General features: G+C 37.4%; 1 protein-coding gene across 9 annotated transcripts in view; it reads left to right on the plus strand.

Moving 5' to 3' along the window:
• Positions 1-17,775, plus strand: part of NLGN1 (neuroligin 1) — a 292,603-nt gene extending 274,828 nt beyond the window's left edge. For 5 of the 9 annotated variants that reach the window (XM_062499006.1, XM_062499007.1, XM_062499001.1 and 2 more), the window contains 3 exons: positions 10,061-10,246; positions 15,184-15,973; positions 16,953-17,775. In XM_062499006.1, coding sequence (XP_062354990.1) covers positions 10,061-10,246; positions 15,184-15,973; positions 16,953-17,775 — 1,799 coding nt within the window. Of the gene's footprint in view, positions 1-10,060; positions 10,274-15,183; positions 15,974-16,952 lie in introns of all 9 variants that reach the window. The other 4 variants (XM_062499000.1, XM_062499003.1, XM_062499002.1 and 1 more) reach the window with 1 other exon arrangement.
• The last annotated feature ends 8,626 nt before the right edge of the window (positions 17,776-26,401 follow it).

Raw genomic sequence — 26,401 nt, forward strand, 5'->3', positions numbered from 1 at the left:
TTCTTAGTTGAGACACTTTGTTGATGCTGTATGTTTGATGCTGTGCCTATGAATGTAGTTACTAATGTGATGCTTTTACATATCTCAAAAGAATTACACCCTTGGTTTGACCTGGCAAGTTTTCTTGACTTGACTAGAATTAGATTTAGCAGAGCCATGACCCTGGTCCATCATTTTCACATGAAGTAGGGGTAATGCACAGGATACTCAGTGCAGAATAGAAGGACAGGATGCAGTATCCAACAGAAAACTGGAGCTCCGCATTTAGTTGAGATTCAAATATGCAGCCTTTCAAAGAATTCTCTAACTGCAATTAAACAGAGTAAAAATATGAGCAAGTAAAGACTTCAGGTTGGTGTTACAAACAGTGCAGGTGTTTTTGTGCTAGCACTATTTTGGGGAATGGAACTTCATTTGGTGGAGACTGTATATCAATATGCTGATAGCATGAGCCTGTGTGTGCCCATGTGCTGAAATATTTTTTTACTAATACCTCTAAATAAAGGTATTCCAGCTTTGCTTTTCTGGTACCAAGGTGCCATCTGGAAAGTGAAACTCAGAGTACTACAAGGCTTGTTCTTCTGGTACTCCAGAAACCCACTGTGAGTTAATCGGTGATTTTTCACAGACGACGTCTAATCTATAAGTATAAATTACTTTTCACTCCTATTATGCCTTAATTGAAGTGCACCAATGTGAAACTGCAATAGACAGAGCTTCAGTAATTCTAGCCTCAATTAACTTTGTGTGGATTTGAGTCTTTTTTTTCCTTCCTTTTCCATGGGCTAAGGATAATTCTTTGACATCTTGTATTTATTTAAATTATTGCTAGAAAAGTTAAGGGACATGCATGTGATGAGGTATTCTATAAGACCACTCTGAAGACATAGGCAGGAGTTGTGTGTATGATTTATAAATTAATACATACTTTTTATGTCCTACTGTTTTATTTAACAAATTCCCTCAGGATTCTGCTGGGAAGGAATATAATAGCAATCATTTTTTGGGTAAATGGCAGTTACCAGCTCTGTAACAGCTACCCTCATCCCATCCTTGACTTTTCTTCAGCTCCCTGCCTTTAAGACACAAAATGTGTGTTGCAGCAGAGTAAAATCACAGTGAAGAAATAAAGCACCTTGTTGTCTGGAATAGGAAATTCAGACACAGCAGAATGCAAAAAATTATACTAGGAGAGGCAGGATGCTGTGTAGGAAGAGAACAGGCATATGGTGATGCAGTTAATTCTTAGTTACTTTACATTTTACCAGAACTGATATATATTTACCAGAAAATTAGATTTGATGCCTCTATCTGGGCATATATGCTGTTACAAATGTTTCTGGTGCTCAGTTATTAGCAATGAAAACAGCATAAGAAACTCACTAGCACAAGCCTGTGAATTAAAATAGTTGTTTACAACACATTTTTGTTACAGACCTCCCCAAGCTTTTCCTCGTGGCTCAGATGATCAAAAAGCATGTTTATGTTTGCTTTTAATTGGTTTGCTCTTCTGAGTGATCTTTTCCCACTGATAAAAAGCCCACAGACTTTGAGAGGTCAACAGGTATAAAGTGGAAAACCTGCTGTATTTCTTAGCTTTCTCAGTGCTGGCTAAAGTCCTTTTCTCTGAGTAAGAATATCCCCAGCCTCCTGCTCACTGGGGTACCACTGCACATGGTGTTCCAGCAGGGCAGCAGGTGTGGGGGTGGTGGCACAGGTAGGACAAGGAGTTTGTCACCCCAGAGCAGATGGAGAAAGCGTGGCAGGTTGTTATCACTGGGGTAAAAATATTGCCACGTGTTCCCAAGGATTTGTTAAACAATAAATGGAGGGTGTGCCCCAAGTTTATTTCAAAGAGCGTGGTGGACACAGAAATCCACATGAATAACAGAACTCCAAGAATGATGTTGATGCTGGTTAAATAGGATTAAGCTTTGCAAAAAGAGAAGGGAAGAGGAAAGGCGGGGGAAGAGAGAAAGAAGGAAAAAACAGGAAAGTTTTATTTCTCAGGCTTTCTCCAAATTTATTGATTTCCCAATATTGTCTTCACTGAGCAGGCCACGCAGGCCAGATCTTGATTATTTAAGTCTGATGTGTTGTTAAACCCACACATGCAAAAGCAAGGCAGGATTTTTGTGACCTCTACCTGTATTCCACTGTTCATAAAACTTTCCTGAATTGAATCTTATCTCAACAGTCACACATTCCCAAGGCCTCCAGTTGAGATTTAAGAATGCAAGCAATGAGATACTGAACGGAGTACTTCATAAATTGCTCCAATGGTTAATCTTTTCTATTTATTTTCAAATAAGGAGATTTGAGTTCACAGAAAATTAGCACTATAATTTTTGTGTTCTGATTGAAAGATTGCACTTCCAAATAACTGCTAGGCTTCTAACTAGTGATTTGATTACACAGTTTTACATAAAGAGTTCTAACTTCCTTTTCATCAGCTCATAGAATATATATTAGCATTGATTGGACCCTCATTCCAAATCTCAATACTGGGAAGAAGAATCAAAAATTATGGTGCTGTCCCTCTCATTGGGACTTTTAATTTTTTTCCCGCTAAATTATGAATTTTACCTTCTAGAGAAATTGAGCACATCCTTTCTCCCATTTACCACATAATCAAAATTCTGACAAACTACATGGTATTATTGGAATAAAAAGCATTCACATGGAGCCAGAGTGACCATTATAAAGTAAAGATGAATTCCAGGCTAAAGTCAGAAAAAATGTTCTGTGGCATGTAATACTCAATTAAAATATATTACCTGAAAGATGTGAACTGCATGTAGTTCTAAGTAGCTGCACATATTACACAGTTGATTATACAGGAAAAAATTCTCTGATATATGGGGTAGAAAGATTTTCAAGTCCCATCTGGGCTATCTCCAAATAATGAACTCATTTTACCCAAATTTTCTCTGATAGCAGTAGAAAATCTTGGGGTTTTTTTTCCAAAATGAAAATATTAATAGATACCTGCTATTTTATGTGGCAAACCCCATCTTTTCCCTTGTATTTTTTTAAAGAAGAGGACACATTCAAATCAAAGATGCTCCAGCTGCCTCCTGTGTCCACCCATGCCATAGTATCATTCATCAGTTCTTAAGGCTCCCTTCTCCTTTCTAATACGTGTCAGCACATATCACCTCAAATCTTGTAGAATTAGTATCTGCAGCTCTATTTCTGACACTGGACTCGCCTCCTCCTTTTCTTTTCTGCTTTTACAGCGTAATCAGAAATCAGTATTAAAGATCTCATCTAGTGGACTGGCCCCATTGCTTATAGAGCTCTCAGAGTGTCTCTGAGATTGTTATCAGACTTTCCTTTGACTCCAGTAAAGATCATCTATAATAAGTTACCACAGAGCTGGTCTCTCATGTGGCTGTGTTGTATTGGAGCAGGGGCTGGGAGGCAGAGAGCCCCTTTGATCCCTGTTCCCTCTGCCCAAGCCTGCCCCGTTCCACAACACCCTGTGCAGCCATGGGATTGTCACAGGGACAAGGCTGAAATATCAGTATCATGCACACAGAAAATACCCAGCATTGAGAGCCTCCCCACAACTGTCTCAACATGACAGAAAAGGCAGAGTGGGATATAAGCATTGACAATGTGAAGGAGAGGCAGACACAGATTTTCAAAGCACTCTCAGACTTTTATCATCTCTTTACTGAAACTTTAAAGGCAGAGTCACCCTCCCCTCATAGCCTTCAAAGAATGATGGATTTATAACCTGTTTCAACATCTACAGGATGCTTAGAATTGTAGAATCATAGAATGGATTGTGTTAGACCTTAAAGATTATCTAGTCCAAGCCCCCTGCCATGGACAGGGACACCTTCCACTATCCCAGGTTGCTCCAAGTCCCATCCAACCTGGCCTTGGACAATAACAGGGATGGAGCAGCCACAGCTTCTCTGGGGAATCTGTGCCGGGGCCTCCCCACCTTCACAGGCAAGAATTTCTTCACTTATCCATCCCTTTTGTAGGCTCCAGGCACTTCACTAATATTAATTCAAAGGATTTAGTACCCTGGGAGCAGTGTTAAAAATTGCAACAGTAGGCCAGTGCTGAAATAGCACATCAGACTTCATAGATCCTCACACACTTTCTTCCATGCGTACTTACAAAATGCCAAATGACATATTGACAACTTGTGTATTTACTGATCCAACCCTGTAAATTGTTTACTTTGGTGTAATGATAGGGAATTTTCAAAGGCTGACTGCTGGGGCAGCAGCACTGCCCAAGGAAGTCACCAGCCCTGGAGGGATTTAAAAGATGTGTAGATGTGGCACTTGGGGACATGGTTTAGTGTTTGGCTTGGCAGTGCTGGGTTAATGGCCTTAAAGATCTTTTCCAACCTAAATGATTCCATGATTCTGTGATTCTCTGGTCTGAAACAGCCAGGAAAGGATGCATCAGTATGCAGCATGGTACTACACACATTTCATGGAGTTAAGCTAGAATCTTGGACTTCTGAAATCATTAATCTCATTACTAATATGTACGTGGCAGAAAGCTACAGAAACAGACAGGAACTTTGCTAATGTTGCAATCATTTTTCTGTATATGAAATGAATTTCTTACAAAACACCTGCTTGAGCAGCATTTTCAGAATACTTGCCTGATTCTCAAGTGGAGGTACACTGCAGATGTCTGTAGAGGAATATTTTTCATGCACTGAATAGTTCATATTCTCCTACATTTTTCTTACGGGAGTTCCTAGCTCTTTTAGTCACCTTATCCCCTACCCATGACTAAATTATGCCATTAAAATTAGGAAATGCTGGTCAGCAAAGCGAGGAGCAGTATCCTCTGCTTCAAGAATATCACATGTTCATTAATGTTCACAGTGCTGCTGCCCATGTAAATCATTCAGATAACTTAGCTGATGTGAATTCTAGAGAGATGGATAAGATGAAAGCAAATGTGCTCTTTAAGTTTAGCCATCTCTCTTAAAATTTGCTTATCTTGCTTACATTCCTATCTGAGTGGGTATAGTTTGAAGGGCAGTGGAAAATTTCTGTACATGGCAATTACCATTAAATATTAATAAAAGGTGTTGAACTAAAGTCCTAAGCAATGAATCCAGAGGGAATAAAAATTCTTCCCTCAAAAACTACTCTGCATTCTTCCACTATGCATTGGTGCATTTATACTTGTGCAATTTAACATTTGCTTTTAGCAAAATTAAAGCTGGCATTTGACTGCACAGGGAATTGTAACTGGAAACCTAGCTCAATTATTATGACACATTCCTAAACAGGTGGGTAACAGTAAAGTCTTAAGTGTTACTGCTTTCAAAGACACAACTCTTGGAAAAAGCCCTTGAAGCATGTCAGACCAGTTTTTATATGCTCTTGTGCTTCATTTTTAGAGTAGCATTTGTTGTTCTCACGGGCAGATTTTTTTGTGTGTGTGTCCAGCAAGACACTCTGCCCTTTACTTCCATCCAGCCACAAAGGTCACTGTGTCATCAAACATAGAGACAGAATTCGTTAGAGGGATGGTTTGGGTCTCCTGTCATGTGAAATGGCACTTTCATACCCACCAGCCTGCACCTGCTCTCTCACTGCATCACTGAGTTGTAGCAGTCACTAACATTAGGAAAAATTCTGTGTTGGCCTCCCTCTCTGCATTAATTTGAATCTTCAAATTAGGCCAGAGCTTAAAATAATTCAGATTACCTAAGGTTTTCAACTAAATATTTTAAGTTTCCCAAGCCCATTATTTTATTTACTCTTCAAAAATTCTGGAATCATATTAGAAAAAAAATTATCTGAATGGCAAGAAGAAATCATTACCCAGGCAGATAAGCCTATAAAGCATTAAAATTTATCTTAATACAAAATAGAGGGCCTGATTGTGGCACTCTCTGCATATTTGTCTAACAGGCATGTAACAGAGAAATGGTCCAAATGAGCTTAATAAATCTCTTTCTTAAACTCACAAAAGACCACATCCTCACTTCCATAATTCTATTAGAGTCTGCTCCTCTGGAGGAGATAAAAGAAGAGATAACCTCTCCATTCAGAATATAAAATAGCAATTGTTCAGTTGATGATTGGAATATTTCCAGTAGAAGGATTTAATTATGGAACAAAATTAGCTCAATCTGACCTTTTCAGAGAATAATGCAAAACTAAGTTTTTTGCAAATGTCTTCCTGGAATAACTGAAATAAGGAATAATTTACTTCCCTCTTCTTACAAGAGCAAAAGGTGGCAGAATATGATAGCAGCGTTCTTGGTGAGATGACAATCTAAGGATAATAATAAGACAGTATGTGCAGAAAGAGATAATATATTTTAATAGACTAGCTGATACAGTTTAAAAACAGAAAAGCTTTCAGACACACAAGACCTTTTCAGCAAGAGCAGGTTTGCACTCAGTGACTCAAAATTACGAGCTTAGTAACTAGATGGTGTAATGGCTGTGTCATAGGAATGCACCAAAATGTATGGTATCTATATCCATTATACACTGAAAGCTCCTCTTGGGATAAAGACAAAATCTATTGTTCCAATCACTGTTTTATCTCTGTGATAAATAGGAATAAATACCTGCACTCACAGACCAACAGGGGATGATGCTGGTGTTAAAACACTTCCCTCAGTTCCATGCATTTATCTGTATTGAGGCACTCCTCACTAGGAAAAGGAGAAAAAAAAGGCACAAACTGGAAAGAAAAACCTCATCTGTTTTATCAGTCCCATCTCTGATTTCATGACATTCTAAATGCTCCTAAACCATGCTGATACCACTGCATGCAAGAAAAAAAGGCATGAACAGGTGGTGATATTAACAGGCTTCTTATGGTTCTGAAAAATGAGATAGAAACGTTTCATGTCATGAAGTCAACATCAGTCATCATCCATCTTGTGCAGATATGGAAATCAGCCAGTGTGGTTCATGCTGAGGAGGCATGAGATATTTCTTTAGCATCAGAACTGTTGCTCTGGACACAAGTCATAATTTGTTTCATATAGATGAATGAGGAGAATATTACTAACACTGCTGCCTTTTTTTTCCTTTTTTTTTTTTTTTTTTTTTTTTTTTTAATAAACTGAAAGCTCCCCCTCCTGGCACATTCCCTGAACTGAATACAAGGTTCCTGACATCTACTTTAAGGAACAGGAGATTCATGAAGATTCTTTAAAAGTAGTGCATTTATAGTCTCCCAAGGATTTCCCATTTCCACATCCAGATACAAGACTTGATATGAACTGATTTGACACCAGGGGTTTGCCCTGTCAAAACCTTTGTCTATAGTTTTAATCTGTTGCTTTTCCAGGCAAAGGCTTATGGTTTCTACTTTGCTGCATATTATACAGAGTAAAGAAAGCAACTTTTTCTTTAAAAGAAGAAAAAAAAATAAAAAGAAACAAAAAAAAAGAAGGAGTAAGAAAAAGAAAAAAAAGAAAGTTTGAGTGTTCACATTTGTGTTCCTTCAGAGTGATCCATGTAACTCAGCTATAACCCCAGCATCTAATTTCTCAATAAATGCCTTGGAAAATTTTTGAGAAATCTACTGGATCTCTTTGAAGTAATGTTGCAGTTCTGCTGAGAGCAGACCCTGACCAGGCTTGGCGAATCTGAAAGCCAGGGAAAGCAAAAAAAGCAAAGAGGGATATGTTTAAGTCACAGTTTTGGTAACTGCTGCAGCTGCTCTCATCTCATTGCTGCCTGTGCTTCAGGGACTGCCAGTCCCTCTAATGCCCTGAATCAGGGAAGTCACTTACGTGCTTAATGTGATGAACTGATTTGTCACTGAATTCCCACAGCCGTGCACTTATGCAAAGAAAGGGGAAGACTTTCCCAGCGTGTACAGCCACAGGATCCTGTAGTTCCCATAAATTCCTATGTTTTAATTTTGTTACAGTCGCTGGTGCCATCTCTCAACTCCAAGCAGGCTGACAAAGGCAGTGACACTGGTTAGGGAGCTTTCATTAGATTTGCCATCATATTCAAAGATATCATCTCTCTGTGTCCTTAAAAATTATTTATGGGGACCAACATTTTAGTGGAGCATGAAGACAAGAATGAATGTTCCTGTGCAGGCAGGATTGTGCTGGGGCCATGCATTCACATAGCCATGCACACCAACCCTCTGGCCACACGGAGCAAAGTGAAGGAGCGTGAAGCAGGGTAAAATAACATCATCATAATCTCAGTGCTGAGCTGTAATAGTAAAGTGAGAATGAATGAATGATTGAATGAATTACTTATAACTATGTCTACCTGTCTAGGTTTCTCCTGAATACCAAGGGGGTATTTTCTTCTATAGTAGTGATGCTACTTTGCTTTTTATGCAGTTAGATAATAAATATGGCAGCTTTCAGTTGTGGAAGAGTGGTTATTTTAAAGCCTAGCGTAGACTAACAATTTACTACAGGTACAATGAATGAAGTATGTCTATTAGACTTGCTACATTAGGTCTGGAAGTGGGAGAATTGCTGGCCTGGCACCTTTTGCCACTTTCCTTTTCCCTCTCTGTGGTTACAAAAATCAGGATTGACCTACACAAACAAAGCTGTTCGCCTTAAACGGAGCAGAGCTCAACAGCTGAGGCACTGAGGCCAATGAGCTTTCAGTGCCATTTACAGCAAAGAAGGGCTGCTAGTATAAATGTCTCTATTTATATATTTACAACATCAAATGCAATTTGGAGCCCAATCAGAGTAATAACAAAGTAACAAAGGGCACGTTCATTATATCCCTGAATATAGGTACACACGTGCACCTATCTGTATTCTTGTTAAATCCTTGCTGTATAGATGTATATGCACATGTCTTGTTCAAAATGTCTCAAAAGATGCTTTTATTGTCATAATGAAAGAGTAGGACTCCTTTGAGAGCCATTTGTCTGCAAAACCAATGTAAACTTCCTTTGAGTAGGCTGTCTGCACTCAAGAGAGTTGAATTAGTAGAACTTTGACGAGGCTTGAAGACCCACTGATATTTAATTAACGTGGAAATAATTGTTGTAATCGTTGCATTTCTCTACAAAGCATGTGCTGAAAAGCAGTTACACGATTTAGTGAGCATCAATCAGTTTGATATGCAAATGGAGGTATGGACTACTTCATAATGCTGGTAGTATTTAAACATTTGTTTATTAAGCTGAGAAAATCTGAAATGTCAACAAATGGGGTCCAAAAGCAATGTCTTTTATCAACAGAGACTTTCTTCAGAGTTTTTTGCTGTACGTCTCCTGTAGTCAGAAGGCACTAATGGCAGGAGTAACAGCAATGCTAAAGGTGAAGGCACTGCTGAGAGTAAAGTGTGGAACAGTCATTCCTGCACCTGACACATTCCAACTCTTTTCCTCCAGGAATAAATGGGAGCAATTGTAGTGCTCTCCTGATTACCCCTGAGCTCTTACCTTTTTGCTGTTAAGGGGTCATGGAAACAACCTAAATTGTCTTTATCCATTTAATGTAGATTCAATTAACTCAGGTTAATGACTATGGGATGGAGCTCAGGGAGCTGAGAGCTGTTCCCATTGTTCAACCTGGCTTGTCCTGTGACATAAGCTGCATTTTTGGGTGGAGAAAAAAAGTAAAAGAGAATGAATTGCCAGGACAGGATTAAACAGAGTCTACAGGGAAGTGTAATAATTGTATCTCAGGCACTTGCACAGCTCATGACTGTACCTGAGTAGAGAAAAGCAACATAGAGTTGACCAAACCATGTACAAAACAACTGCATTTTATCTGTTTCCTAAACTTTTACTCTCAAACTCAGTACAATCACACAAAGTCCTTGGGAGTAATAAGCTGTGACCTGTTAAGATTCAATGAGTATTTTGCCTTGGATGTATCTTCAACTTTGCGACATGTATTTATCATGGCCAAAGGACTGGATACCAAATATATTTTATTTCATAAGAAGTGCAAAATTGCAAATTGATCCCAGGGGACTATGGAAAATTACATAGTTGCATGATATTTAATGGCATATACTTCTAAAATCTTACTTGGAAGATTTTAACAGGATCACTCAGAAGAGCCCTTGCTAACCTCTTCTCTTTTCTTTTACTTTAACAGGATTTCTGAGCACTGGGGACCAAGCAGCAAAAGGAAACTATGGCCTTCTTGATCTAATTCAAGCTTTGCGATGGACTAGTGAAAATATTGGGTTCTTTGGTGGTGACCCATTGAGAATAACTGTTTTTGGATCTGGGGCAGGCGGTTCATGCGTCAATCTGTTGACTTTATCCCATTATTCTGAAGGTAACCGTTGGAGCAATTCAACCAAAGGTATTATGCAGGTTGCAAATTTTGACAATTTTGGTGTCTGCATGCCACCACCATTAGTACTATGTGATGTTCTGTATATTCTCTTTGTTTCTATGAACTGTTGAGTTCAGCTCAATATTAAGAAACTTTTTAGAGGCTGTACAAGCCTCCTTCTCCCTCAGCTCTTCTGTGCATGTTTAAATTTTGGGTCACTTTCTTCTTTTTCCTATGGAGCTTTGCAGAAACACTTTATAGCTGACTTCTGAACAGCATTTTCTTGGTGCATCATTTTTGTCTCTTTTCTTTCCTACCTAAGGGTGTCTTTTTTGGAAAATCAGTCAGTCGTGCTCACAGTAGATGAGGTCATCTATATTCAGACAGTTGTGAAAGGCATGTTTAGTTTCTCCTGAGGAGCAGAATTTAAAGAAAACTAAAATGACACCGTTTCTCTTTTCAGGCTAACAGCTGAATTGCTTAAAACTATTACTTTGTGTGAAGGAAACAAGTAACTAGTTCAGAAATCTTTTGTCTGAAACTGCATGGACTTCACTTGCTGTCATCTAATAAAAGAATGGTTGAATGTTTTGCATGCATGATCCAAAATTGTCAAAGCATCCAAGTTGCAAATGGATTTCCTTCTATATGTTTTTTCCTATTCCATTAACTAACACCTTTTCTCTCTAGTTGAGGCAGGCAGCAGGGAATTAAAATCATGCTGTTTTAAGCACCCAACTTATTCTTTCTGGGATTTTTGCACCACAGTTTCACACAGTGTCTCTCATTTGCATGGCTATTGCTTATTGATCATGTTACTTTTGTCTTACTGTTTTCACATATTTTTTAAATCTGTATTAGTTTTACCAGGGACACCACATTGTGCCCTGTGCATATAATCCTCCACTAATTTATTTTGCTGTATCTCCATGGGGGACTAATTGGCTGGTCATAAAAACGTAATTCTGCTGACATTAAAAGAGCTGCATTTTCCCAAAGTCATGTTACAAAGACCACTGAGGTCAATAGAAGTGAGAGATTCTTTAGACCACGCCATTATGCTTTTTTAAATGAGAGAAAAATACAACTTTTATAAGAAGAGCCAAGTAGAAAATAAGACTGTGGTCTAAATTTTAGTCTATTTTCACAATTTGGTTTTATAATGTAACCTTTTTTTTTTTTCTTCCATAACTGCCTGAACTTAAATAGGAAATATTTAAAAGAAGATGCTTGTAAGAACAAGATGTAAGCATTATCTCACTGCACTGTGACCTGAGGGTCTCAGTGCACCATCTTCTTTCATCAGAATTCTAAAAACCAACTTCATCATCAAGGATTAACTCCATGTTGAATGAGGACATCTGGTTTATCTTCCCTTAACTCTTTACTTGGTTTTAAAATCAATCTTCTTGGTGAACACAACATCAGTGCAAAATGCCACATTTACAATATTTGGACAATCTTGTGTTGCTTCTTATCAGCAAATGATACCCTGTCATGTCCCAACACACGGCCAGAATTCTGCCAGGAGCAGAATTTGTTTGGGGAAAACTGAGGCACTAAGTTGCCAAGACAGCAGATCAAGACATTTTTCAGGGGTCTGAAGAAGATTCAGTAAAAGTAAATTTTTGAGGATTTCTTTTAGAAGTAAACCCATGCTTTTATAAAATTTGGATTAAACAGAACCACTCACCACACTCCTATGTATGTTGTTTCATTTGAAGGTGGTAGATCTGCCATAAAAAAAAAAAAAAAAAAAAAAAATATATATATATATATATATATAAATTGGTCAGGTTCAAATAAGTAAAGTTATTTCTTAACATTTTCAAATCCCCCTTTGTTTCATGCTGTTTCACATTCACATATGAGAGGTGGAGAAGGACTTATTACAAGAGCATGTAGTGAAAGGACAAGGGGGAAGGGCTTCAAACTGACAGAGGGCAGGTTTAGATCAGATATTATGAAGAAATTTTTCCTTGTGAGGGTGGTGAGACCCTGGCACAGGGTGTCCAGAGACACTGTGGATGCCCTGTTCCTGGAAGTGTCCAAGTCCAGGTTGGATGGGGTTTGGAACACCCTGGGATAGCGGAAAGTATCTCTGCCCATGGCATGGGGTGAAATGGGATGAGTTTCAAGGTCCCTTCCAACCCAAACCCTTGTAGGATTCTGTGATTCTATGATTATCAACCAGTCTTTTTCATAAGCTATAAATTCAGAAGCACTTTTTGCTTCCGTCATTTCCCTCTGAAAGATTCCCTTGGCAATTGAGGGGAAGAATTCAGCCTATTTCAAGATGGAGCTGTTCACAGCCACCCACCTGCAAGTGGGCAGAGCAGCACCCATCTTCACAAAGTGCTCTCAAAATATAGATGAATATATGCAAATTATTTTATTATTTACTGTGGTGAGACATTGAATACGGGTCACAAAGCATTATGGCCCATTGAACATTTACATCTTCTTTCCATCTGTCTGAAGCCCATAAGCAATAATAATCATACACCTTATCAGACAAAAATGTACTTCTCCATCCTGTGAGGTATAATTTCTGCCACGAATTCTGTGACAGAATGAAAAGAATTTTTCATACTGTTCATTTTTCACCAAATGGTTTGAGTGGAGTAATAGCTCTGTCAGCATTCTTCAGCACAAGGAGGGATGTTTAGTTTCACTTCCTCAGATGGTTTTATGGCCAAAGGACTTGACCACTTTTACTTAATCCAGCATCTGATGTTTATGTAGCACTTAGCAAGCCACAGTGTTTGTATCAGCATTTTCTTACACGTAGCTTACACTTTCTGTCCTTGTTCAGACATATTTAATAAAGCAATAAAGCTAGATTTACACAATATGCAAAACCCCACACATATTATGAATTATCATGAAATACATCTTGGTGAAAATTCAGCTTTGTCATTTAGTTACATTTATTACAATGCCTGGATCCTCTGTGGTAATTCTACTGACTTTGAGCTGATTTATACTAGTTCAGTATCTGACCTCATAAACATGCAAATATACTTTAGCTGTTTATAGCTCAAGTTCATTCTTATTTTTGCTCATATCTTGCAAGAAAATAGTATCTTGGATATGACTTCTCATAATTTTAAGAAGAGGCTTGAGTTGATACATTTCAGTCTCTACACCTATCTAAATTGAATACTTTTCTATTAGGACCTAATAAAATCTAGAATGATTTAAAAATTCCTGAGAAGCTTATAAAACGTTTCCTGCCAGGAATAGATTCCGACTTGTTTTTGAGTGTACAGGGTCTGGTGCTGCAATAGAGGCTGTAAAAGCATTTCTCTGATTTGATTTATAGGCTAGGGAGGTTTTTTATCAATAGAAATATGTTGCTTATCGAAGCAAAAGCCATCTTGTGCATTATTGGAATAAAGTTCTGAGGTAAGCTGAGCTCTCTGACTCCAGCTGCTCTGGTGGGAGTATCCAGCTATTCATCAAGTGTTGGACCAAAGATTCCTGGTGGAATGAGTGAGGCCAGGTGTCACCTTCCATCCCTAAGTAACTCCTCCAGAGATGGTGGAATGACTCCAGGTGCCCACAAGCACAAGTAAAACAAAATTTTGACCCATATACCTTAAATCAGCATAACATTTGAACACTAATAGACCATTTTTTATTACCCAGAGTGATCTATAGGATGTAGGATCCAGTATAAAATATTTTCCAGTAGTTTGTGCAAAAGGTATGGTACTGAAATGAACTTCTTTGAAAATGAAAAAAGCTCCTCACAAAACAGCAGAAAGGCCACCAACACCTAAATATAATCTAAATACCTATTTAACACAATCTAAATTACCTAAATATAATTTCTGAGCAATATTTTACACAAGGTTCAGACTAATAATCTCTTCCAGAACCCAAGGGACCCTCCTCAAAAGGAGTGGAAAAATGCAAAGGGAGCACAAGAAGTATCAGAACAAGGATAGAGTTCTGATTGCATTAACGCCAATAGCAAAATAATTGCATTAATTCACTAACTACAAGGGGGTGAGGCTATCATCCACCATATGTTTTAAAAATCCTTACAGAAGGGAGAGAAAAACATAAGTTTTATCATATTTTGTTATTTCTTTGTGTAGAATTCCTGGTCCAGATTGCTAATTAAATCAGCATAAATTCAAGTTAATTGTACTGAAGTCTTTGAGATTTACTGCAAGTTTATATGCAGTGCCAGATCATTCTCTCTCCCTTAACTGAATACCTGAACATATGTTTAAATCTCTGAATTACAAAGCTAAACAGTGTAAAATACATCATTTCCCCTTTTATGCAAGTGTGATCAATATAAACCTGCCTTAAAAAAGCTCCTTACAAGAAAGGATTTTGGCTTAGGCACTTAAAATTTAATAGCTGCCTGGTACCTTCTCGTCTATTACCCCAGAATATAAACTTGCAGTGATACACAATGTAAAAGCACTGCAGCTTTCAAAACGAGTTTAATCTGAAAGAAAACATTAAAAAGTGTAATAGATTTATTTCACTTAGTTGTATGCATGCATGCTGATGATGTCTTGAACAATACCTAAAACTTCAACCCATTTCAGAGACTTGATGGCTTTTCCTCCAACCTATAAGGTGTTTTAATTTTAAGAATTGTTTTTAACCTGATAGTGTTGATGAGGTAATACCACTCCTTTTTCTTCCTAAGTTTCTTTTGAAAATCTGTTCCTCAGCTGGACTATATTGAGGGAGAATCATTTGCTTCAGCACATACTGTATTTATTTTATGCACATTACCTGTAGGTACAACAGCAGTCAGATCTCACCACCCCATATATTTAAGTACTATTAAGATTCAGGTATCTCTTCTGTTAAAGTTTTCTATTGTTTCAAAGAACGCCTTTGAATCTTTCAAAGTCTGTGGCTGTTTCAAGGTCGCTTCAGTAGTTTTCAAATATTTCTCCCCACAGGACTTTTTCAAAGGGCAATAGCTCAAAGTGGAACAGCTCTCTCCAGCTGGGCAGTTAGCTTTCAGCCTGCAAAATATGCCAGGATGTTGGCTACAAAAGTTGGTTGCAATATGTCGGACACTGTGGAACTGGTAGAATGTCTACAGAAGAAGCCTTATAGAGAACTTGTTGACCAGGACATCCAACCAGCAAGATACCATATAGCCTTTGGACCAGTAATCGACGGTGATGTGATACCAGACGACCCTCAGATCTTGATGGAACAAGGAGAATTCCTCAACTATGACATCATGCTGGGAGTTAACCAAGGGGAAGGGTTGAAGTTTGTTGAAAACATTGTGGATAGTGAAGATGGCATATCAGCCAGTGATTTTGACTTTGCAGTTTCTAATTTTGTCGATAACTTATACGGATACCCCGAAGGCAAAGACATATTGAGGGAAACCATTAAATTTATGTACACAGACTGGGCAGACCGGCACAACCCCGAGACCAGAAGGAAAACACTGCTGGCTTTGTTCACTGATCACCAGTGGGTTGCACCAGCAGTGGCCACTGCAGATCTTCATTCAAATTTTGGATCGCCTACATATTTCTATGCCTTCTACCATCATTGCCAGACAGATCAGGTACCTGCATGGGCAGATGCAGCCCATGGAGATGAGGTTCCTTACGTACTAGGAATCCCCATGATTGGTCCTACTGAATTATTTCCTTGTAATTTCTCAAAAAATGATGTCATGCTAAGTGCAGTGGTGATGACGTACTGGACAAACTTTGCAAAAACTGGGTGAGTACCAGATAATGAATGGTCTTGTATGCAAACTTTGGATGGAATGGTGCTTTCCATTTGTTATCTCCCTTGGGAATTTCTGTACTTATAGAATGAATAAGAGATTAAGAATTGAGTTGGATATTTATGTTTACTGTAATGTCTCTTGGCTCACTTATGAGTTTTAGGAAAAAGAGGGAAAAATATCTTTGCAGACTTACGGCAAGGAAATTTTAAAATATACACAAAACTAATTAAGAAAACTCTAGAAAAGTGTAAAGCTAAGCATTTAATATATGTATATAGTTAAAATCAGCTACATTAGTACCTGCTTTTACCCCACCACTGATACTTTCATCAAATGAGACAGAAAATTATGTAAATATTGCATTAAATATACTACAGCTTATTTTAGTAGCACATTTTTTCCTAAATTCTCACTTCTGACAATAAAATATTTGCCTTTGAACTTGGAAAGTCTGGCCATGTTCATTAATCCTTTTTTGTCACTGGAGTTCAAAAACCTTTGTTACATTTGACCACTTATTTTTGACTATGCATTGCACTGAGTTGTGCTTTGCCATGATCCTTCCCCTCTGGAAGGCCACAGATAATTCAGAGGAACAGAAATTAGTGGTTGTATGAACTTACACAGCTAAAAAAGGCAACAAAATCTTAATGTTCTCTCACACTGGTTTCTCATAGACACTTGTCCACATCACCACACCCCAGGCAACCTTCCCTGAGCAGCACAAGATTTCACTGTGACACGTCGGCATTTTGGACAACCAGGGAAGTTGCTGAAGTCTGTGTAAAAGAAGGGTTCTTTTGCATAATGCTGTTTCTAATCAAGATTATTAAGGCCTCTAATTTTAGGGAATAGCACTCTGCTCCGTCCAAAGGCAGTCTTAAATGTTTAGTATAAAATCTTAATTATGTTAATTTTATAATTCCATTTGAAATGCTTTGTAACATTGGAGATATCTTTCTCTTTTAGTGACCCAAATCAACCAGTGCCGCAAGACACAAAATTCATCCACACAAAACCAAATCGTTTTGAAGAAGTAGCATGGACCAGATATTCTCAGAAAGACCAACTGTATCTTCACATTGGATTAAAACCACGAGTTAAAGAACACTATAGGGCCAATAAAGTGAACCTTTGGTTGGAGCTGGTACCTCATCTGCACAATCTTAACGACATTTCACAGTATACCTCTACCACAACTAAAGTGCCATCGACTGATAATACTTTCAGACCCACAAGGAAAAATTCTGTTTCAGTTACTTCAGCCTTTCCTACAGCCAAACAAGATGATCCCAAACAACAACCAAGCCCCTTTTCAGTGGATCAAAGGGACTACTCAACAGAATTGAGCGTTACTATTGCAGTGGGCGCATCTTTGCTGTTCCTGAACATTTTGGCTTTTGCAGCGTTGTACTACAAAAAGGACAAGCGGAGACATGATGTTCACAGGAGATGTAGCCCACAACGTACCACCACCAATGATCTCACCCATGCACAAGAAGAGGAGATAATGTCCCTCCAAATGAAGCACACTGACTTGGATCATGAATGTGAGTCCATCCATCCACATGAGGTGGTTCTTAGGACCGCCTGTCCCCCAGACTACACGCTAGCTATGAGAAGGTCTCCTGATGATATCCCCTTAATGACACCCAACACCATCACAATGATCCCCAACACTATACCAGGGATTCAGCCCCTACACACATTCAACACATTCACCGGAGGACAGAACAATACTCTGCCCCATCCTCATCCCCACCCCCATTCACACTCAACAACCAGGGTATAGCCAGACAAGACGAAACAAACTTTATTTTTTGATGGATTACAGTAGGTGATATTACTGAAGATTACTTGGCTTTCAACCTACGAGACTCTTACTATTTAAATATGGAGGAATATTATGTGAATATACATATCAAGAACATTTGGGGTTTTGAGAAAAATGAATTGTACATATATGAAATGAACTTAAGAAACAAACGAAAGAAAAAAAGAGACAAAAACAAAACAAAAAACCCAACTGTTTGCAATTGCTTGAAGCAGTTGTCCTGAATGATACTTTTTCATTCATATTCAAGTATTAATTTTTTGAAGATTTAAGTTACATAATGGAATTAGGCATGTGCAACACAAACAGGAAAGAACTTTGACTGAAAATTTACAAAACCTATAAATATGCACAAGGGACACACCAATGGAATGTCAGATAATTTTCACCAATTTTTATTTGGACCTGTTTTCTTGTGTAGACCATATTTACATATTTGAATAAGTACACAAAGCACCAATGCTGTTAAGGCCTTAGAAAGGGGCTCATGCTGAAATCTGCCAGTCAGAGAAGTTTTACAGCCTGGCAGGTACAACATTATCACTTAAGTGCTGTCAGTATAAAAGTTGTGGGAATAAAGGAAACTGGATATTTTAGCACGATGTGCATGATAATTTATATGCTTGGTGGCTGTGCTGCTGATTAAGCCGTAATTAAAATTCTTCTCATCCCATTGGAATTCTTAATAGAAGATTTCTCCATCAATTGGCACAACCTAAAGAAGTCTTTTAAAGGGGCAAAAGTAATTACATTAAAATATTTCACATTAGCTTCTGAAAGAGAAGGGATTGCAACAGTTCTTTAAGGTATTTATGGCATTCTAGGTATACAGTGATGGACCCTCACTGATATGAATCCCAGACAAAAAAAATGCTTACTATTAATGTTCTTTTTCCTTTCCACTTAAATAATTTCTAACTTTGAAATAACTATAACTTTAATGGAATCTCCTTTGATGAAGGATTAATAATTTGCTGTGATTTAGTTACAGAGTATTTTGTTCAAATTGATAATGTAAAGTGTGTCCAAAAATTTAATTGCAAAGATGTTTTGCCATTTAAAAGTGCCCCAATATTACTGCTCTGATTACACCTTTCAGTTTATTGTTTCAACTCATGTTGCATGTTACAAAATTTACTTACAATACTTTAATATAATGTTAATTCCCTTTTTGCTATACATTAGCTTTGTCATTCCAATTAATTCTCTAGACCAGATGGCAAGAGTGTAGAAAAAGAGTGTATATGAGAATGGGGAGAGAGCCAACAACTGGAAATTTAAAAATCTGGATACTACATATGTTTGTGTGATTTCAAGTGAACGCTCTAAAATCACGAGAAATTTTTCATTCCCCTGTTGCTTTCCAGTAATTCGATACCATGGTCTTTTCAAAACATTTGTATATGTAATCAGATGTACATTTATATAAAAGAAATAATTGAGATGGACTTAAGAGCACATCCCTGATAAATACTTTCTCTCTTACCTGTACTATATTTCTATTAGACTAAAGTTATGTGATTTTTTTTTACATTTTTTCAAATTACTAGCAATTTTGATAGTTTGTAAGATAATGCGAAGAACTTTCTCTGACAAACTAACTGCAGTAACAGAAACATTTCTTTTCAGTTACTCTTTTTCAAGAATGAAAGCTTATTACACACAAAAATTGTATACTACTTGATGGGAAATTACTTTGTATTTCTTGGCCATATTACTGGTCACTGAGTGAAATAAAGATAATCTGGATAACGAATATTATTCCAATGTTAAGAGACCTGATCTTTGCTCATTAAAGAGCTAAAATGTTTATTGCTGTTTTGTCATTTTTTAATGAAGTAATGGTAACTGTCTCAAATAAACAGTAATATCTTAAGACCAGTCTGGTTTTTGAAGACATGAGGGTGCCTTCTACAATTAATGAAACTGCATATTTATGGGCCAGCCCCACCACAGCCATTCTTACAGTAATCTTGACATTTTGACTGTCATGACACATAAATCTCCTCCAGATTTCAGGAATGAGTTATAAATGCAATATCAACACCAAAAAAAAAAAAAAATAAAGGCAAGGAACAGGCCAAATTGAAATAAATCTGCAGTATTCCACGATGGGAAAAAAAAAATCACCTGGGCTTTATTGGGTGATGGAACTTTTGTTATAAAAGATTGCTGAGAAGTTAAAAGCGGGTTTGCTAGCATCGAGCACAGACATTAAAAATTAAGCTGAAACCAAAATAAAGTACTGCAATTTTGGTTATTTTACTTACCTATTAAAAAAATAGAAAACCTTGTACTTAGTACTTCTTACAGTCCCCAGTTTTAAATTAAGGTCTTTTTGTAGAAGCATAAAAATAGTCTTCAAAATCCAGGGCGGTCTGTGTGCAATTTCTGCCTGATGTGGTTGTGCTTTTAGACTGTGACCTGCCAATGTAAACCAATAAAAAGAATTGTCTGCCATCTGATAATTATTGTTTAATAAGAAGATTGTATTTTGCTATGTTGATGAAACAAAACAAAAAAAAAATACAAAAATATTGATGGCCATAAAACAAAATATTAATGAAATATGATTTTATGTGCTTTTCTTAACTCTATCAAAACCAAAATAACTTTCTACTATAGTTTATTTGTGGCCATATATCTATATATCTCTATATATACAGTATCTGGTAATTGTTTACTTTTATTAGTTACAAAATAAATGATTTAGGTAAACCAAGCATGACACTACACTTTATTTCTGTCAGCCAATAGTATTTAAAATGTGAAAGATGAAGGCAACAACACAAATTTTGTTACTCCTCTTTGGAAAAAAAAAAGTTAATTCCTGTGATGCAGATACTGTGAATGATATTTTAGTAGCTACTTTATACTGACATTACAGCAGCTGGCTTTCCAAAAGTAAGATGGTGTCCCATGTTTTAACACAACATTAAGAAAGAGTAAGAGATGTTTTAAAGCTGAAATGAAAGTATAAGAAATGGTTTTGAAATATCTTCATGTGCTTCATGGAACATAAGTTTGTTCTTTTCAAAATATTTTATCTATTTGATTTGTTTTTCATGGTAGCCTACACAAAAGCAAAACTGAGTGTGATATTTAATTTCTTGTATCATCCTTAGACCAGATTTCCAATAAAATTAGGATATCAGTCAGTCTTTGGAAGTTCAGTAAAAATATAAAGAGCCTGCATTTATTGATTTCACACTTTTGTAAATATGTTTGCAGACCTTTTTAAGGAAATGTATTCTACCATTTTGAGAAAAAAAAAAAAACAATGGAATCATTGTCTTGTTTCTCTATTAAAATTACAGGCAATATAATGTGCTGTGCTGACATTTCTAGGAGAAATAAAACCGATAAAAAACGCATTTTGCTCAATGGTATCTCAGTTGGTTACACCTGCTGTTCTCCACCCATGGAAGACGTGGAAGGCCTGGATGAACTTCCTGGATAAAATCCTCCATAGGAAAATGTAGTTGTTATCTTTGTTGTCTGTACTAAACATGGATTCCTGTGTTACAAGTCCTTAATTATCAGATACTTTTGTTACTCAAACACCCTGAAAACGGGATGAATAGAGGTCTAACAAAGAAACATGTTACAGTTTTAAAGACACCACTGCACAGAAGATGCTGGAATTTCTGTTGCCAACTTCACTAGGAGATGAAACAGCTGACTTCATAGGAAGCTGTCAAACATCATGGTATTCCTTTGATTTGGAAGTTGTTGCTTTTCCCCCATGATGTTAGTTTAAAATATTGGCCTTTCCCCCACCTTTTTCCCTAGTATTGAACAGTTACAGATGGTCGCTTTTTAATGTAAGCGAACGTTAGATAATTTAATTATTATTGTGAAAATGTGCTTCCAAATAAATCAGATTAATGGGAAATTCCCTTCAGAGGTTTTGTTATTTTTCATTCAAAGCTCTTGTCAAAATATCTGTTGCAGCAGTCCTGCTTTTTTTTTTTTTTTTTCAGTCTGCAAGCTAAGGGACTGTCTCCAAATAACATTAAAAAATCTCTTTTTCTATTTGAAATTATAACACTATAAGATTAAGATGCCCTCCTGAGGCCTCCAAGTAAATATGAACAATTTGAAACATGGCAAATAGGCTTTTACTCTAAACATTCTAATCCATTCTGGCACATCGATACATTTGTATGCAGACCAGAAATCAGCAGCATTTGATAAGGTGTTCAAGAGAACTTTGCAACAGAATTGACGAGTTCATCACCAGCCATGCACAAAGTCCCTTTTCTCTTAGGTTCTGTTCATGCCATTGTATAATTAATTTCTTATATACAGGTTCAGTAAAATCTTAGCTTTTTGAAATGGAAAATTGTTAAACAAGGTAATGAACTTTATCTGGCAGAAAATGTTCAGAAAAAAACCTGTTGAGAGTCACCTAGGAGGTGTAGATTTTTATATGCAACCTGGTTTCATTCCTTTTTGTCAATATTATAATTCTCAGTAATTTGTGCACCTGGGACACCATGATTTCTGTAAAAATCTTTAGTTTTGAAAAAGAATTTAAGTACTGTATGTAAATTATGGATTAAAACCTGAGTTTCATGTCCCTTTGCTACTGGGATGAACGAAAAACCTCATAGAGGTGCAACAAATTTGTACAAACCAATTTTATACAGTCTCTTGAAATTTATTTTGTTTTCATTTGAAGATAAAAGTATCACAGAAGTAGAAGCAGTGTACTTGTATCAGAAAATGCCTTCTTGTGTATATATGCATCTGTCTCCACATGCATACCCACACACTGCCAATAAAGGACATTTCAAACCATGTGACTAACCAGGGAATTTTGCCTTTTGGCACCATTCAAAGGTGTGGAGGTAACGCCTGCCCCTCATTCTGCATTCTCCACTGCCATTGAGCAGCTGATAAGATAATGACAATGTTTTTAGCTCCAGCTGAATTAGTATTTATCGTGGGACCATGGGAATCAATGAAGCCCTGGCAATTTACACCAGCTATTGATCTGTTTCTGGACCTTTAATGCTCATCATGGCTCATCTCACTGTCCAGCTTTGCATATCTTCTCCTGTCCATGAACACTCACTCACAGAAATTATTACAAGTATAACTATCCCGATTTATGAGCACTGCCAGGCTCTAAAACCTGCTTTACAATATGCTGATGGATATTTGCATGCAAGGCCAAAATTCAGGGGGAAAAAAAACCCCACTTCTATATTAAAAAAAAAAACCAAAAAAAATTGAAACTGCATGGAGGCAAAGAAAAGATTAGTACCAGAGTTTGCAGCCTTAGCATGCTGCACTAATTATGTTAAAATCTATATAGAAAGGAACATTCAGTTCTTCCTGATCCTCAAATCTGTGTGTTGACCTATATGTCAAAGACACAATGACACTTTACAGCAGTTGGAATTCAGCTCTGTTCTGCTCCATTCTGGAAGGGAAGAGACAGACAACTGGGCCACATGTTGCTATAAATTCTGGACAGAAATAGCTGGATTTTCTCTGACATCTGAATTTTCCCGTCTCAATGTCAGCAGGGCCAGGCAACAGCATCTGTGAGCAGAACTTTATAATGACACCATTACCAGGGGGGGAAAAAAAAAAAAGTGGAGGGAGTTTTTAAGCCTATAGAGCTACCCAGGATTTTTTCTTTACAGCTATAAGAAAAATCTATAAGATTTTGCTTTTAAGCCATAAGTAACTTTTTTTCAGATGGAAGTTGATACCATTGGCACTCAGACGTGACAATACCAGAGCTCAGTTAACAAGAGGTTGGTGAAAGACTCTATGAGATGATAACACTTCAGTTGCATTATTAAAAATAAAAAAAAAATGGAAAAAAAAATCACCTAGTTAATTTGTTCAGTTAGTGAGAAAGTCAGGGAGCCTCCTTGGCATGGAGGATAGAAAAGCAAATTTGTGACTGCAAAGCAGTTGTGGGCCAGACCCTGTGGAATACACTTGATTTATACACTTGATAAATTTTCCCTGGAATAAAATGAGGAGTGGGGCAGAACCTTGTAGCAGGAGGCAATTTGGGAGGGTGAGGTGTACAGTGTACCTGTTTCTTCCAGTGGTTAGAAACAACTTCAGCAGTAATTTTAAGCAATTAAGACCATATGAAAGGTTCTAGAAATAATTCATGGTTCATCTGACACCACTTGCATTTTCAGAAAAAGCTGTGCAATATTTCACTGATTGATGACAAATATATGGTTGTACAGTGTTGTTTTTTCTACTTTTCATAAGGTTACTCCTATGTAGTGGTGATAGCTGCTGATGAATAAATTTTGCTCTTACTTGCATAGAAGTAAATCTAGAGCAATTTCATGAAAGTGGAAAGTGAGACCTTCACCGTGGCAAACAACACCCAAAACCAATTACTCTTGTCCAGCTAGTAGAAATTCCCTAGTTCAATCACCTGCTGATTTTTTCTTTAACATCCATCCTTTTGCCATAAATATCTTTTTGTCTCCCCAGTTATTAACTGTAATAAGTGTACCCTGCTCTCCACAGAAGATGAAGACAACAGGAACCATTGGTTTCCTTTCATTAATCATGACTTTGCTGTCCAAGAGCAGAAAATGTAATAAAAGAAAAATAACAGGCCAGGGTTTGGGATTTGGGTTTTTGTTTTGTTTTGTTTTCTCACAGGCTATTTTGAGTATCTTGATTCTCTCAAGGCTCGCCAAAAGCTAGAAAAAGGTACAACTTTAATTGCTGCAGCCAGAAACGTTTTTGGGCATTTTCCTTTTTCTCTTGTCCAGGTGGAAAGAGCAGGGTTAAATTCATGAAAAGAGACTTATCTGGGAAAGTACTCCCAGCTGTAGTTCTGAGATACACCACAGAAGCATGGAAACACTCACAAATGCTGCTGTGTTTGACAGAAGAACATTTGTAAAATTTAATGCAATACTGATAATAATTATATAACAGATTTTTTTTTATACAAGTAATCCTTTTTCAACAGTACAGTTTTATCTTAAGTCTAAAAGGGCTTGTTGGCTACTAGAATTTAGACTGTATTGTAATACTGCATGTGAAATCCCCTTTTTTAAAATTCATACTTGTCCTGGCTCCATTCTACAATTCAGCTTAGGGATTTTATTTTAAAACTAGAAACTCTCTGGTTTTTAAGGAGTTGTTGCAGTATGGACTATTGCTAAGTGCAGCTTGCTGTCTCCAATTCATTCTTCATTTACTTAAATGTCATAATCCTTTCATTTATGAATTTATTTTTTCTTGCTTCCTTACAGGTTGTGTTAGGTTTTTTTAAAAATTGTTTCTTGTGCCATAAGTGCAATTTTGTTCTTCATTCCCTCTAACATTGCTTTTGCTGTCTCACACAAATGCAAATATTTGAAATAATTTAAATCTGTTTTCTTAATTTTATCAGTGTTCTTTTTCCTTCAGGTGAGAATTTTGCTTTAAATTGTTCTTCCTGTAGTTGCGTTTCTATCCGAGGTTATCAATTTCTGAACTCCCAGCTAGCTACAAGGATTGCTACTCAGGGTGGGAATGGAAATCTAGGCTGCTCTAGTGTCTCCAGCATCCAGTAGGGCAAGGCCAGCCTCTCCTGGCTAGGGACAAGAATGCCTTCAGGGAATAATGACAGGCATGTGCCAGGGAGCTCACAGCCATCACTGAATTATCCACCATACACAGATGGTAATTTTTCCTTTTGAAAGATGCCAGAGGTGCAATTTCACAGGGAACTTGGAGCTAAGGCAAGTGTGTGCCTCCAGACATGAGCAGAGGCTCAAAACTCGACTGCTTGCTAGATTAGAAGCTTAAAAAATTAACACCTTGCAGCTCATGGCCACACTTCAGACAAGGGCTGCTGTGTTTTTGTGGCTGTGCAGGCACTCGGACCTTTGTTCTGAAGCGGGTTTTGTTGCAGTGCCTGTCTCTGTGCTACAGCTGTTCCACGGAGCTGACCCCCTGCAGGAAACAGCCACATTTCTGCTGACTGCACCTGAGAAAGATTCCTCTTTGCAGGAGGAATGAAACACAGATGGGCAGCATCAAACCAAATTTTCTACTTGCTTTTAACTTGGAACAGCCCTTTGCTTCCCCTTCTCAAGGGAGCAGGAGGGTTGAGGTTTTGGTTATGATGGTAGGAGGTGTTTCTGCTGTAGGTGTGAGCTGGATGTTGAAGGTTATCAGCATGAAATTCTTCCTTCCTAAATTTAACCACCAGTGTTAGGTGCCTAGTGTAGGAATTTTAATCTTGGATAAATCACTGTCTGCTGGTTATCTGTTTTTCCTTGCTGCCTAAGAGAGAGCCAAAAGGAATTTGGATAAATTTACTATCCTTTCTGTCTTTCAGGTACATTTAACTATGAAAGCCTGACACAAACAGTTATTTATACATACATATGTTATTAACAATCTTTTTTTTTTTTTAGTTGCTTAGATCAGAATCACAGGTTGGATTCATACACAGGTTTTATTTTATTACAATGTGCCTCAGGCTGAGGAAGTAAGACCAGCAGTGATCAGAACTGAGTGGCAGGAAGTAATGAAAAATCCTCACTTAAAAGACTTTAGGTGTGGAAACTTTACAGTAAAGTGTAGAAACTTT

The sequence above is a fragment of the Cinclus cinclus genome, chromosome 10, assembly GCF_963662255.1.
Source record: "Cinclus cinclus chromosome 10, bCinCin1.1, whole genome shotgun sequence".
Lineage (NCBI taxonomy): Eukaryota > Metazoa > Chordata > Aves > Passeriformes > Cinclidae > Cinclus > Cinclus cinclus.